The 12713-nt window shown below is 32.0% G+C and overlaps 1 protein-coding gene across 1 annotated transcript; it reads right to left on the reverse strand.

Moving 5' to 3' along the window:
- Positions 1-3619: 3619 nt before the first annotated feature.
- LOC113854931 (double-stranded RNA-binding protein 2-like) lies at positions 3620-8501 on the reverse strand. Its single transcript, XM_027486274.1, has 3 exons — positions 8045-8501; positions 6362-6581; positions 3620-5927 (listed from the first exon to the last, which is right to left on the reverse strand). The coding sequence occupies exons 1-3, from the start codon at positions 8288-8290 to the stop codon at positions 5161-5163; spliced, it is 1233 nt and encodes a 410-aa protein (XP_027342075.1). The 5' UTR covers positions 8291-8501; the 3' UTR covers positions 3620-5160.
- Positions 8502-12713: the final 4212 nt, after the last annotated feature.

Below are 12713 nucleotides of genomic sequence, written 5' to 3' on the forward strand. Positions count from 1 at the left end.
GGAGGGAGGTTCTGCTAGTAAAGTAGAATGAAAACTTGTCATATGACATTTCAAAGACATAAATGTTCCTTTTTTTTGTTTGTTTAAAGAACCATTTAATGCATCATGCCAAAGGGTTCTCACACTCTCTTGGATTAACATAGAAGCTTTAGCACAGAGAATTTTTCAGGGGAACTTACACAGAGAATTCTTGCTTGAATTGACTGCAATAGCAACATCCTCGGGCATCATCATTGAAGCCTCTGCAAGTGTAATATATCAATACAATGGTTCATTTTGTAACACAGGCTAACATAGTAAAGGAACAGCGAGTTGTCTACCCAGTAATATGCAACTTGTTCCTTGAACTATTTCATAAAAGCCATTGAATCAAAACCATTCATCTTAGAAGAAGGCATGGGAGATGGGAATCAGATGAAATAAAGAAGGGTAGAGAAAACTAGTTATTTTCTTGTTGAGCATCACAAAGAATGTAGTTAATGAGCCCTCAAATCAAATTTTAAAAATATTAACTTAGCACAAACATGTCAACCAATAAATTCTTTTAAATAAGAACAAATCAATCTCTGATATTAAAATAGCTCTAACTATCGATCATCTTTGATTATTTCACATACTTTTATACCCCTTAAAATCGATTTTTTTTTTACTCTTTATCTGTCTCATCTTCCACATGACTTAGCATTATCTACAGTGATATCAAATTACCATTTTCAAATACGGGTAGATGCTCATTTTTTTATTTACATTTTTGTTTATTTAGACAATCTGATGTGCTAACAATTCTTGTTTCTAATTTTAATTTATACGATGATAACTTCTACTTTTTGATGTAGAAAAACTATAATTTGGAACAATTTTAAACGTGATGGCTTGTTTTCGTGTAAAAAATAAAACTGTTATCTAGTGAGAGACAGCACAAAAATAATGATTTAGTACGGGTTAGGATTAACTCAAATGACGCTTGTAGATGAAGTTATTTACAATGATTTGAGAGCAAAAAAGCAAAAATTTTATTACAAAAGAAACAATAGAAGATTTATTTTCCCCCAACAACAATAATAATATCAATTTCGTAACTATTTAAAAGTAATATATTTACCGGAGAGTTGGGGTGGAATACGACACATGGTCCCTAAAGAGAAACGTCATTGTGAAAGAGAAAGAGAGGGAGTGGGAAAGAAAATCAAGAACACAGTGCTAGTGGCATATCAATGATTAGTGTGTGGTAAAAAAATGAATGAATAATGAAAAAGGATCATTTTTTTCCTAAATATATAGTACAATGAATGTTGTATGATGAGTTATATCAAAGTCAAATGGGAATACTTATTTTCTAAACTTTACAATAATGGGAAGATTAACATTCTTCCACTTTGTCCCCTTTCTTCTCTGATTGTTTTATCTTTTTGATTCAATGGATGTCCTTCTTCTTCTTTCTACTCCTAATGTGTGGAGGGTTCATATCTCCTTTCCTCTTCGGTCACCCTTTTTTGTTTTGGTGAAAAAAGACCAGGCCAGGGCCTCCCTCTCAAACATCCTTTTGGGCCCTATATCAGGTCCATTAATGTGGGCCATTCCTGTATGGGCTGACTCCTACACAACCCTCATTCTATTTCTAAAATAATGGTTTTTTTATTAACGACCAAAAAAATATGTTGTTTATATTCTCGATAACAAAAATATTATTTTTATTTAAGGGTCCATTTGTTTATATTTTCAAAATGTTTTCAATTAGAGTATATATTTAAGAAATTATAGTACTTACGTAAATTTAAAAAAGTAAAAACTATTATTGCTTTTTTTATAAATAAAAAATTATTAAAAAAAACTTATATCATAAAAACAATTTTTTGAAACTTAATAGATAAGATCTTAAATACACATATATAAAATGTTGACTGTACGGATTTGATATCTCATTCGGCCTCTTTTCTTTCCCTTGTCTTCTTATAAAACATGCTACGAATCTTTCCTTAGATATGGCCTTGCTTTGTTGCATTGAGGGGTTGGTCATTCATTGGTGTCGAGGAACTGGAGACTGTGTCCCATTTAACGCAGCCGCTTTGACACATTCACTTTCCTCTTCACATTGTGGTCTCATGACACCCCCGCTTGTTTAGCACACGTTATTTGATATACCCTTTTTCATATTGATACTCCTAACCTCTTAAGAATGAGTTAAGCACAAATTTTTAATATGGTATTAGAGTATATTCAGTTTGAGTTACTTTCAAACGTTTAGTCTTAAATTAAGGTTTGTTACATCAGTTAAAAATATTCTTATTCTCAAAATGTGAGTTAGATCCAATTATAGTTGATGTACACAACTTCACCCTCCATGCTATCTTTTCACTATAAAGCTCAAAACCACGAATGAATAAAGATGACACTGAAGGGTCTTGGTGTTTATGGATGTTGTCGAAGCCAAAGTATGCTCTTGGTTTGAATGGAGGGCACCACACCCAATTATCCTGCTATATCCATCCCTAAATCCAAGACAAGAAAATTTCTTTTTAGTGCCAATGCATGACAAGTTCCTATTGTATAACTACCTGATGTAAACGTCTAACCTGTAATAAAGATCTGTATAATTGGGCTATAATAAAAGGCACAAGGGACCCGTTAGTCACTTCATGTGAATGTAATCACCAAAATGCTTTGATAGTAAATTAAAGCCTCAAGAATGAAGCAGCACCAAAAGTTCCCGTATAGGTTGTATTATCCTTGTATCTTTTTTTGCTTTCTTAATATCAACAACCTCGTGATCTTATGAAGCAACTTCATAACAACAAAAGGTTCCTAATCAGGGTGCCAGCAAACAAGCATTAAATAAATTTAAAGAGTGACACGTGATTTGAGATGCTCAAGGGAATCTTGGAGGGATCCATGGCCACTCTTCTCCATTTTTTATCTGTCTTGCCCCGGTAGATCATGTTAAATATAATCTCTATTACTGAACCCATAAATAAATCACACAACACAAGCATTCTAAATAAATAATACTTTAGCCTAAAGCATTTTGGTTATAGGTCCATTGTACTTGTTACTCCACTCATCTACCTTTATCCAATGGGAGATTTTTTCATTCCCATTGAAATTCCCTATTTTGCATGTCGTTGAAGTTGTATCGAGAAAAAAAGTTTCTCTTTTATTTACCAATCTTTTTCTGCAAGGCACATCCTAATCAGTAGATAATGATTTTGTTAAACTTCGTACGAAAAAATGCCCTACCAATAAGCAATGCTGCAATAAAATGGCGTAATATTCAAAGTGGAATAACAAAATGGTTTTTTATTTTCATTTCCCAGCTTTATAAACAAATATAAAAACAATTTTTTTTAATTTCTTTCTTATTTGTAAATATTTATGTGCAAATGGAGAAAATAGCAAAATGCTATTTTCACTATGTCCTATATAAATTTTAAAAATAAAAAAGATGACATTTTTATAATTATGTATAAAAAATAAATACATGAAATATTTTTTGAAATAAAAAAGCCACTTAACTTCTTTACCTTAATGGAAGTCAATCAAGTTAGAGAATGAGAATACCCTCTACATTCAAAATCCCCAATCCAGTCGTTAATTTTGTATTTTTTTTTTTTTATGGATATTACATATCAATTATAGGAACCATAGAAGCCAAAAAGAAGTTGTGAATAAAGATGATTATCATACATTATTACTGTTCCTTAAGGAACATATGGATTGGTTTTGATTCCTCAATAAGGATGGATTAGGTTGTAATTTTCGTTAATAAGCCCAAGCAATTGATCAACATGCAGAAGGATAGGGATAAGATGTGGGAGGCATTGTTAGGGAGTACAACCACACAAGACAAAACAAGCTTCAATTACAATAAATGAATGAGAATAACCAATTTATATAAGTTTGGGGTATGGCATATACATGCACTTTCTCATCGTTATGTTTATAGAAAAGAGGGCCTGCGTAGTAATAATTATTAAGTTGGGAGGAAACTTGGTTCAGCTAAAAATTCTGCAGAATTCAAACAAGCATTAAACAAACGCCAACTACCTCTTAATAAGTCATTCTGCAGTTCCATTTAAGTCTCCGACACAGTTAAGGTTCCAGATTATCAGTCTGAGGCTCTGCTTGTTTATTTATGGAATCTGAGAATCGGATCGTGGTGTGTTACAAAGTGACAAAGTTACCGGACTTTGAACGGTATTTCATTTGTTCTATTCAACGATTGGATGAAAATGACTTCACAGATGGAGAAGGTTTTTCTTCTGATTAAATGTAATCTCCCACTTGAAGAGTGCATGTTTCAGTTGGTTGAATAGAACGTGACAAAGATGATGGTGCAAATGCTCAACAAAGATGGTTGTTTAGAAACGATCTCTGTGAGGGAGGGGTACAATTTTAGTCTAAATAAATAAAACTAACCTCAACTATCAGCCTTCATTGAGTGCCACTCAAGATGATGTGATGACCCAGTTCAGTGAAAGTTACAGATAATCCCAAAGACATTGAACTGTATTTTCTATGGAGAACCCGATTCTACTCATGTAGCTCTATTATCTATCGATAACAGGAAAAGCTAACAATCATGGAACGCATAAGCCATGTCTGGTCCGTGTCACGAGTAAGGCTTCTTCTAACTGAGCTACCGTGGGGCAGTGTTCCATTTCTTTTCCACAGACATACACATTCTCAAATCTCAGACAGAATTTGCAGTGAATGTCAGGTAAATAGAAAATAAAGTGCCTATTAGTTTATCATTTTGAAAGATTTATTTTTTTCAATTCCCCGGAAAGGCTACGTGATCATTTCTCCTAAAATAACCTTTCACCAAATAACCAAACATGCTATAAAGCAGCAATTCCACACCAGAGTGGAGCAATGGTGACCACATGAAGAAGCGAGCAAGATCAAGCTTGCCAAATTGACAAGCGCAAGGTAAAAAGATGGGTAAATTTAATGCCAAACGGCTCTTGACTTGAATTTCACAGATATTGAACTGCTGATGCTAATCAACCTGCACCAACTGTCACATTTAACAGGACAAAATGGGGTAAGGAAGAAAAAAGGAAGGGATGATTTAACATCACTCATTATAGGATGAGAAGCAAGCTCTAGATCAGTACAAAAACATGACAGCGTTCCCATTGATCAGACCTACTCCAATAAATTTCAAATTTTCAGCTGCTCCAAGCTCCGAGCGGTCTCTGATTCTGGTGGGATGTTCTCAGTCTTGTCCATCTCTTGAATTTTAATTGGCAGCTTATCATGCTGGCCAGGGGCACTAGGAGCTGGAAGATCTTCTTTATGGATGGGAGCAGGGTCATCCTTTTTTGGTGGTGGAGCAGCATATACAGGAACAGCTTGCCTAATATTGACTGGAGAAGCAACTCGTACAGGAGGGCCCCGTATTACTGGATGGGGCACTGAAGGAGGTGGTGGAAGAGGTGGCGCAGCAAATGCAGGTACTACAGTCCTTATAGTCACTGGAGGTGCAATACTCCGGCAAGATGCTCTCATTTGTCGAATAGGAACATAAGGTGCTGCTCCGGCTGCAGGGAACTTCAGGGGACGGATCCCTCGGCTTTCTAGTGCACAAGACTGTGGTGGCACTACAGAATTGTCACTGGTCACTGCTGCTTGTGCATGCCTGCTTAGAGGACTTTCATATGCTGTTACCAGTGAAGGTTTGGCTCGAGGTGCTGTCTTTTGGCAAATTAGGGGAAGGATCTTGGATGTGGTGGCAGGTGGCGGTTGAGAACTGATTGGCCTAGGATTTTGAATCTGAAACTTCTTCTGAAAGGGAATGGGAGTATTTGGATTAGACAGTGTCATCTTTTCCTTCAGACGGTAGTTCAGTAAAGCCCGTGCTATTGTGATCTGCTCCAGTTCATCATTGTTCTCCGGTTCAGTTGAAGATCTTGCAGTCTCTTTTGCCACTGGTGAGAAAGAAAATTATTGTCAATTCATATTCAATCACTCACACAGGAATCATAAATCAGACTCAGATACACAGAAGACAAAAAAAAGTTGTTTAAATTGTCAAATGGACAGGTATAATTCTATCTGGCACAGATTGTCTTCCAAAAGAAATTATCTTGGCTAAGCATCTAAGAAGTTTTTAGCATAGATTGCTAGCAGACTGCCACAAAACCATTAGATAAATTTGTCAGCCAAATTCATTTGCCATGTCTCTTGCAAGAACAAGAGAAAACAGGCAACAGGCTTGGGTTGGGTTTGTCCAGTGTTCCATTTTGTGATATATGACATGCATTATGCTTTGTTCAGATGACCAATTGATGAAAAGTACCATGTATTTTCATAATTCATAAAAACAATTAAATTTTCAGAGCAAAGCTTGCAAGCCACTTACATTGTTTCAAAGATGACCAAGCTGCCATAGCTGCGTTTTTCTCAGCTTGTTTCTTATTCTTGGCAGGTTCACCAGTAAATGTGATTCCAGCCAGTTCTACTATTCCAGTAAAAACAGGTAAATGTCCCAGGCCTGACCTGAATGTTGTGTAATGAGGCAATGGAGCTCCTACCCTTTGTGCAATTTCCTGCAAGAGATTCTTGTAGACTCCGGTCTCATCCTAAAACAATTGAATGCGATAAGTATATGAACCAAAAAGCTACTAAGGGTGCAACACAGACATACCATCCAATGCAGATACATACACATGCTAACAATAGTAACAGTGATAACCAGGCTAGTTGGATGAATAGAAAACCTCCTTTAATGTGTGTAGGATATTTAATATTTTACTAGGAGACTTGAAGAAAAACAAGTGTATACATAGGAGAAAACACAGTTCCCAGCATCATATACTGAGATTCCTCCATAGCCCATCTCCACCCCCTTCCCAAAAAAATAAAGGAAAAAGAGAATGTGACACAATTACACAGTGAATCAGACAAATTATATTTACAAATAGTTGTTCTTCTTTTCTTTCACATTGGCAAACTGATATTTAAAAAAAGCAATAGAAGTTTACAGCTGGCAAACTTTTTGCAAGTTATACAGCAGAGTAGCATAAAGCTCACTTCTAATTTTAGAAACAAATATTTGTTCTCTTTCATAAAGGTTTCTCACAGAGACTATCACATATTCTGTCATAATCTTAGGTTCAAAAACCCCAGCTTTCCTTTCGCAACAGCAATGATTGGTAAGATCACAGTTCTACACCCACCTGCAACATTTGTGTATTAATATAAAAATAAAAAGGGTAACAAGTTCGCTATGCAAACATCCTAATTTTCTCAAAACCCCCCCTCCCCAACTCAGCATTTGTCATTCGTAACTCACTTCGATGAATCCGATTTAGATTCAGTTGCCCCTAGTCAAATCAATACAACATTTAATTTCACACGAAATGTAAAATTAATCAATATCCGTATTCAAATGTATCTAAAAGGACGGCTAACATGTTAAAAAAGGCCTATGAAAGTGGGAAACATTCCTACTACTACGGTATACTCATGACCTTGCTTCAGTAACATATACAATATGTACTCCTGTAGCTCTTTGCCATAAGTAATTATAAAACAGTGAGAAGATACATCCCATTCCTCCTATGATAGCAAAGGCCAATTAATCAAATCAAAAAAAGGAAAGAACAGTTCAGCACAAGAATCATGTAAAACAGGCCACTACATTGTGCATGTCAGCATCAAATTATAAATTGTGCATATTGTGATGATTATACACATCCATTCTTAAATCCTTTCTTATTCTAACCACGAGATAATTATATTCAAGCCACCCTTAGTCTAAAAACTTCGAAAACCTAAGCTCCTGCCACCATCGCTCACACTGTTCCTACCACCACAAAGCACTACATTAATGAAAAAAGTCCAGGGGCATTTCGGTCATTCCACAACCAAACCGTGCGACGGTGCAAGATAGCACGAGCTTCCACGCACGGAGACCCTGTGACTCACAAAAGAGTCACGGGCGCACGTTAGCAAAGAGCTGCGGCTAGAGCTAAAATGAAGTTAAGGAGATGGAGAAAAGGAAGAAGGAAAACCCTAGAAGCTGCATTGAGTGAGAACTCACGAGGATCTTGGCGGCGAGGGAGTGAGAGGGGCCACGGTGGGAGAGAGAATTGAGAGCGACCTCGGCGGCGGAGTGCTCCGCCTGACGGAGAGTGGAGCAGTAGTGAGGACTCTCGAAGATCTCGCCGTTAAAGTTAACGGTGGCCTTAAACCTCGGCGCGTGATCGGGACCTTCCCGAATGCACGTGTACGACGGCAGGTTGAAGCAGCTCCTCTGTGCCAGCTCTTGAAGCTGGTTCTTGTACATTTTCCAATCTTTCTCTCTCCGGAAATGGTAGGTAAACACAGATCGGGGCAGCTATTTCGGGTCGGACCCGGTTCCGCCGGAAAACCCCTCGCCGGCGAGAGGAATAAGTTAGGGTTTGTGGAGGGAGGAATTGAAGAAGCAAAGTGGATGAGAGAGAAAGAAGAGTGAAGAAGGGAAGTTAGAAGGGAGAAAGAGAGAGAAGAGGGTAATTTCTTTGATTTCTGGGAAAAATCATTAATTATTTATTTATTATAATATTGGAAGGTTATTTATTGCGTTGTTGTTGTGAGTCAACTCAAACGTTAAGGTGCAGCACTGCATGGATGTGATCTTTTTAATACTTTTATGCCATTAATCTTTATTAATTTATTTACTAATCTATCTTATCAATATCTTAGTTTCACCTTCTCCTCGCATCTGCTTCCTAACTTGCATTCAGTGTTCATACTCATTTTCATTTATATTAAATAATTCTAACTCTTATGTTTGTAAATAAATATTTATAAACACTTTTTAAATAATAAATAATGTATCTTTTATTAATATTTACTTTATAATATTTATCCTAACTTAAGTATCTAAAAAAAATTATTTTTTATTAAACAATTCATTACATTGAATATATGAGAATATAATAAATTAATGGAATTTTGTTGTTTAAAAATATTTAAACTTAAATTTTAAATTTTAGATTAATAAAAACGTAACAAAAGAATATTTTATTTACTTCAAGCCTTCAATTTGATTAATAAAAATGTATCACCCTTGAGTTACTCGTGTTTTTGTTGAAATCCTCCTAATTTTGTGTTGGTCTGATTATGTACAAATAAAAACCGAAAAACTAATGTACTTTCGTGCGCTCAACAATCGTCTTACAAAACCAAATCAACTTTTCAAGTTAATTAAGAGACGTGTATTGTATTGGTTAAAATATTGAGTATATTACAATATGTTTTTTCCAATATATATCTGAAATATATTGTCTTTTCTTCTATTTAAAGAGTAGTTCAAACATGTTATTCTCCATTGTATTATGACATATTTGATTGTGAAGAGCTTTCTGAGGTCAATTTTTTTATGCAAATTAGTTTTAATCTCTTGTTATCAATTTTTTAATTTTAAAAAAACATCTTAAACTGAATATTTCAGAATTAAAAAGGTGAGAGTGTTTAAAATGTTAGTTCATTTTCAAGAATTATTAAAATAATAACGGACCATTTAAAGTTAATTACTAAGTAATATTAAATTTGTAGATAGAAGATAGATTAAAAAAAATTGTTTATCACATTTAAGAGGTTTATTTACTTTTAAATCGACTAACCTATGATATAATTTTTAAATATATATTTTTTATAATTGACAAGTATCTTAAACATGTAAAATTTACCCTTTTTTTATTATTTTTATCTAATATTTTTTATTAATTTATACAAATCAATAAATATTTTATTTTATTAATTGTTAGATAAAATTATATATGAGATACTTGATTTTAAAAATTAATTAAATATAAACAGGTAAAACTATACATGCAATTAAAATTTTATAAAATATTTAAAAGTGATTAATTCTTAAAAAAATAATAAACCAATCATGCTAAGTAATATAAGAGAATAATATGTTGTCTTTAGAGATTGAAAATTAAGTATCAATGTGACAAAATAATTGGTATTATTATTCTTAACTGTAGGCAACCGTAAAATCTAAATATCAATAGAGAAAGATGAAGAAGCGCTAAAACAAAAGAACTTACACGTGTCAATCATGTGATTTAAGACATGGAGCAAACATTCAAGGAAAAGAGAAGCTTCCAATAAGAGTAACAGCTGGTTCAATGACACGTGGCAATCATGCATTGTAACATCCTTTGATGGTGAGCCATCCACGAGTGAAGTTCCAACAATAAACTAGAAGTGATAAAATAATTCATATTAATGTTTAATTTTTAAAATTATTTATTCTAAAAAATATTTAAAAATTACACTATTTAGATCAATAAGACAAAGAGGGATTTGAATACAATTTAAAATAAAATGAACATCCAAGTTTCATTCTTAACTCTCACTCTGAATTGCACTATTTAAAACGTCTGTTATTTTATAAATCATTAACATAATTAAAGTTCTAAAACAGTGTGTGAATATAAATTTAATTAATATGTCGAAAATTAAATTTACAGACATCTAATTTTGTCTGCATTTATTGATAATCCTTGTATGCGGAATGACATGTTCATGGTCATGTGCTATAATATAATGGCTATCTGTCTCGTGATTTAAATTGAGTAAGCAACGCATGGCAAGTCGGTGAACACACCTAACAATTTGCATATTTAATTATCGTACTTCAATTTTATTTTATCTTTCATCCATGCCCAATGGATTCGATCCAAGCTTAAAGTGAAACGAACATAAGTTACAAATCACAATTCAAATGACTTGTCGTATTTAATTAATTGTTATTTTATTAAAATATATGTTACTGAGATACAGTTATAAGAGTATTAATTGGAAAAAAAAACTCAGTACAAGAGTTTTTTTTATTTAATTATAAATTATTATATTAATTAAAATTATTACTTTTGATAAATATTAATTTAAAAATCCTATCAACTGTGTATTTTAAATAATTGATTGTATAAATTTATTTATATTGATGAAAATTAAACTATTTCGAAAATATCAAAATATATTTTAAAACTTTTATTGTTAAAAAATTCCGAGTATGTTAACATTCATACAAAATTCTTTAAAATAAATTAAGTAAAATATATTAATTTACATTGTCATATATTATCATATCAACAATAATCATTAGTTTTTGTAATAATTTTTAAAAAAAACATATTTATAATATATTTTAATTAACTGATAATGTATAAATGTTTATATTTGACAAATCTTATAATTGAACTCTGTTTTTAAAATGTTATGCTATTAAGTTGGAAGTTTAGATAATATTTTTCATCTTTAAATAAACATGTACACTTGATTTTTGTAAAAAAAAAAAAAAGGTTTGTAAATTAGTTTTTGAATAAAAAACAACATATTTTTTTTAGTCTTTATACAAAAAATTAAATCTATAACACTAAAAAAAAGTATTATGTGTATGAATAAGTGTAGAATCTAAAATAAAACTTACTTTCCAAATAAGTTGAGAAAAGTTAAAGTAACTGATAATAACTTACGAAAGAATAAATTGTTGACTTTGAACTGTGTCATTATAGTATTGCAATTATGAATATCTTTTTACTAAATAATGTTTAATTGTTGAAGCTGTTTTTCTTTTTGTTTTTTTAGTTTTGTTCCCTTATTCTATAGAACAAATTTATAATCAATTTTATTCAGACGTTTATGTAAAATTATCACGGATGACTTATTTTTATGAATTCCAATTTATAAGGCAAAATCTAATTAAAATTTGAGATTAATAGTAACAGTATATAAACATTGTATAAAACATATATTATAAAAAAATCTCAAAACTATCTAGAGTACAGTAATATTTTTTTTTTTACCTAACACAATATATTGTGATAACAATCTTTTAAACTATATTATTATCCTTTCAAATAAAGCGTCGTCTTGACTTGATATTTTGCCGACTTGTGTGTGCAACCGTGCACACTGCTATGCCTGATGGAGATGTATAATAATATAGCGATCTGAAATGCCTTTCCTCCTTGCGTATAGCACAAAAAGGGTGAGAAGATAAAATAAAATTCGACATTGATTGAAGGAAACTTGATCCTTCATGTTTCTTTGCCATGTGATATGGTCTAGCAGTACTAGTAATGTTTTTATTTCCTTGGAAATGATCCTCTCGAGCTTTTGACCAGCTTAAGCTCACATGCCATATTTAACAATAAGATTTTTTTTAAAAATTGCCAATTTCCATGCTCTCCCATGAATCGGTGTATATACCTTACATTGATTGTTTATAACATAAGAATTAGATAACAATATAATATAACAAGAGTAAGATATATTCTTATTTTATTTTATATTTGATATATATTAAATTAAGAAATTAAAAATATTATGCTATCATATTATATTTATTTATAACTTAAGCTCTCGCAAAATAAAAGTTATATTAAAAAATATTAGATTATAGAATAAATTTATCATATTTTATTGATTTAATAAATGTCACAAATAAGATAGAAAAAAAGGAAAGATATCATATGATAATCTCTTGCCTTATTCTTCAAATATGCCCTTTAATTTTATTAACATTAATTTTTAAGATAATGTTTTAACAAATGGACGAATTGATAAATGTCCTAATTACCGATTGAATAAATATTGAATATATAATTTTAATGGTATATACTATTTTAAACAATACAAATATTAAAAAAAATAAGGTAAATCAAATTTTAAATTAATATAAAATAATTATATTATTTCTTTTGTACAAA

The sequence above is a fragment of the Abrus precatorius genome, unplaced genomic scaffold (genome assembly GCF_003935025.1).
Source record: "Abrus precatorius isolate BTA unplaced genomic scaffold, Abrus_2018 Scaffold11, whole genome shotgun sequence".
Classification (NCBI taxonomy): Eukaryota; Viridiplantae; Streptophyta; class Magnoliopsida; order Fabales; family Fabaceae; genus Abrus; species Abrus precatorius.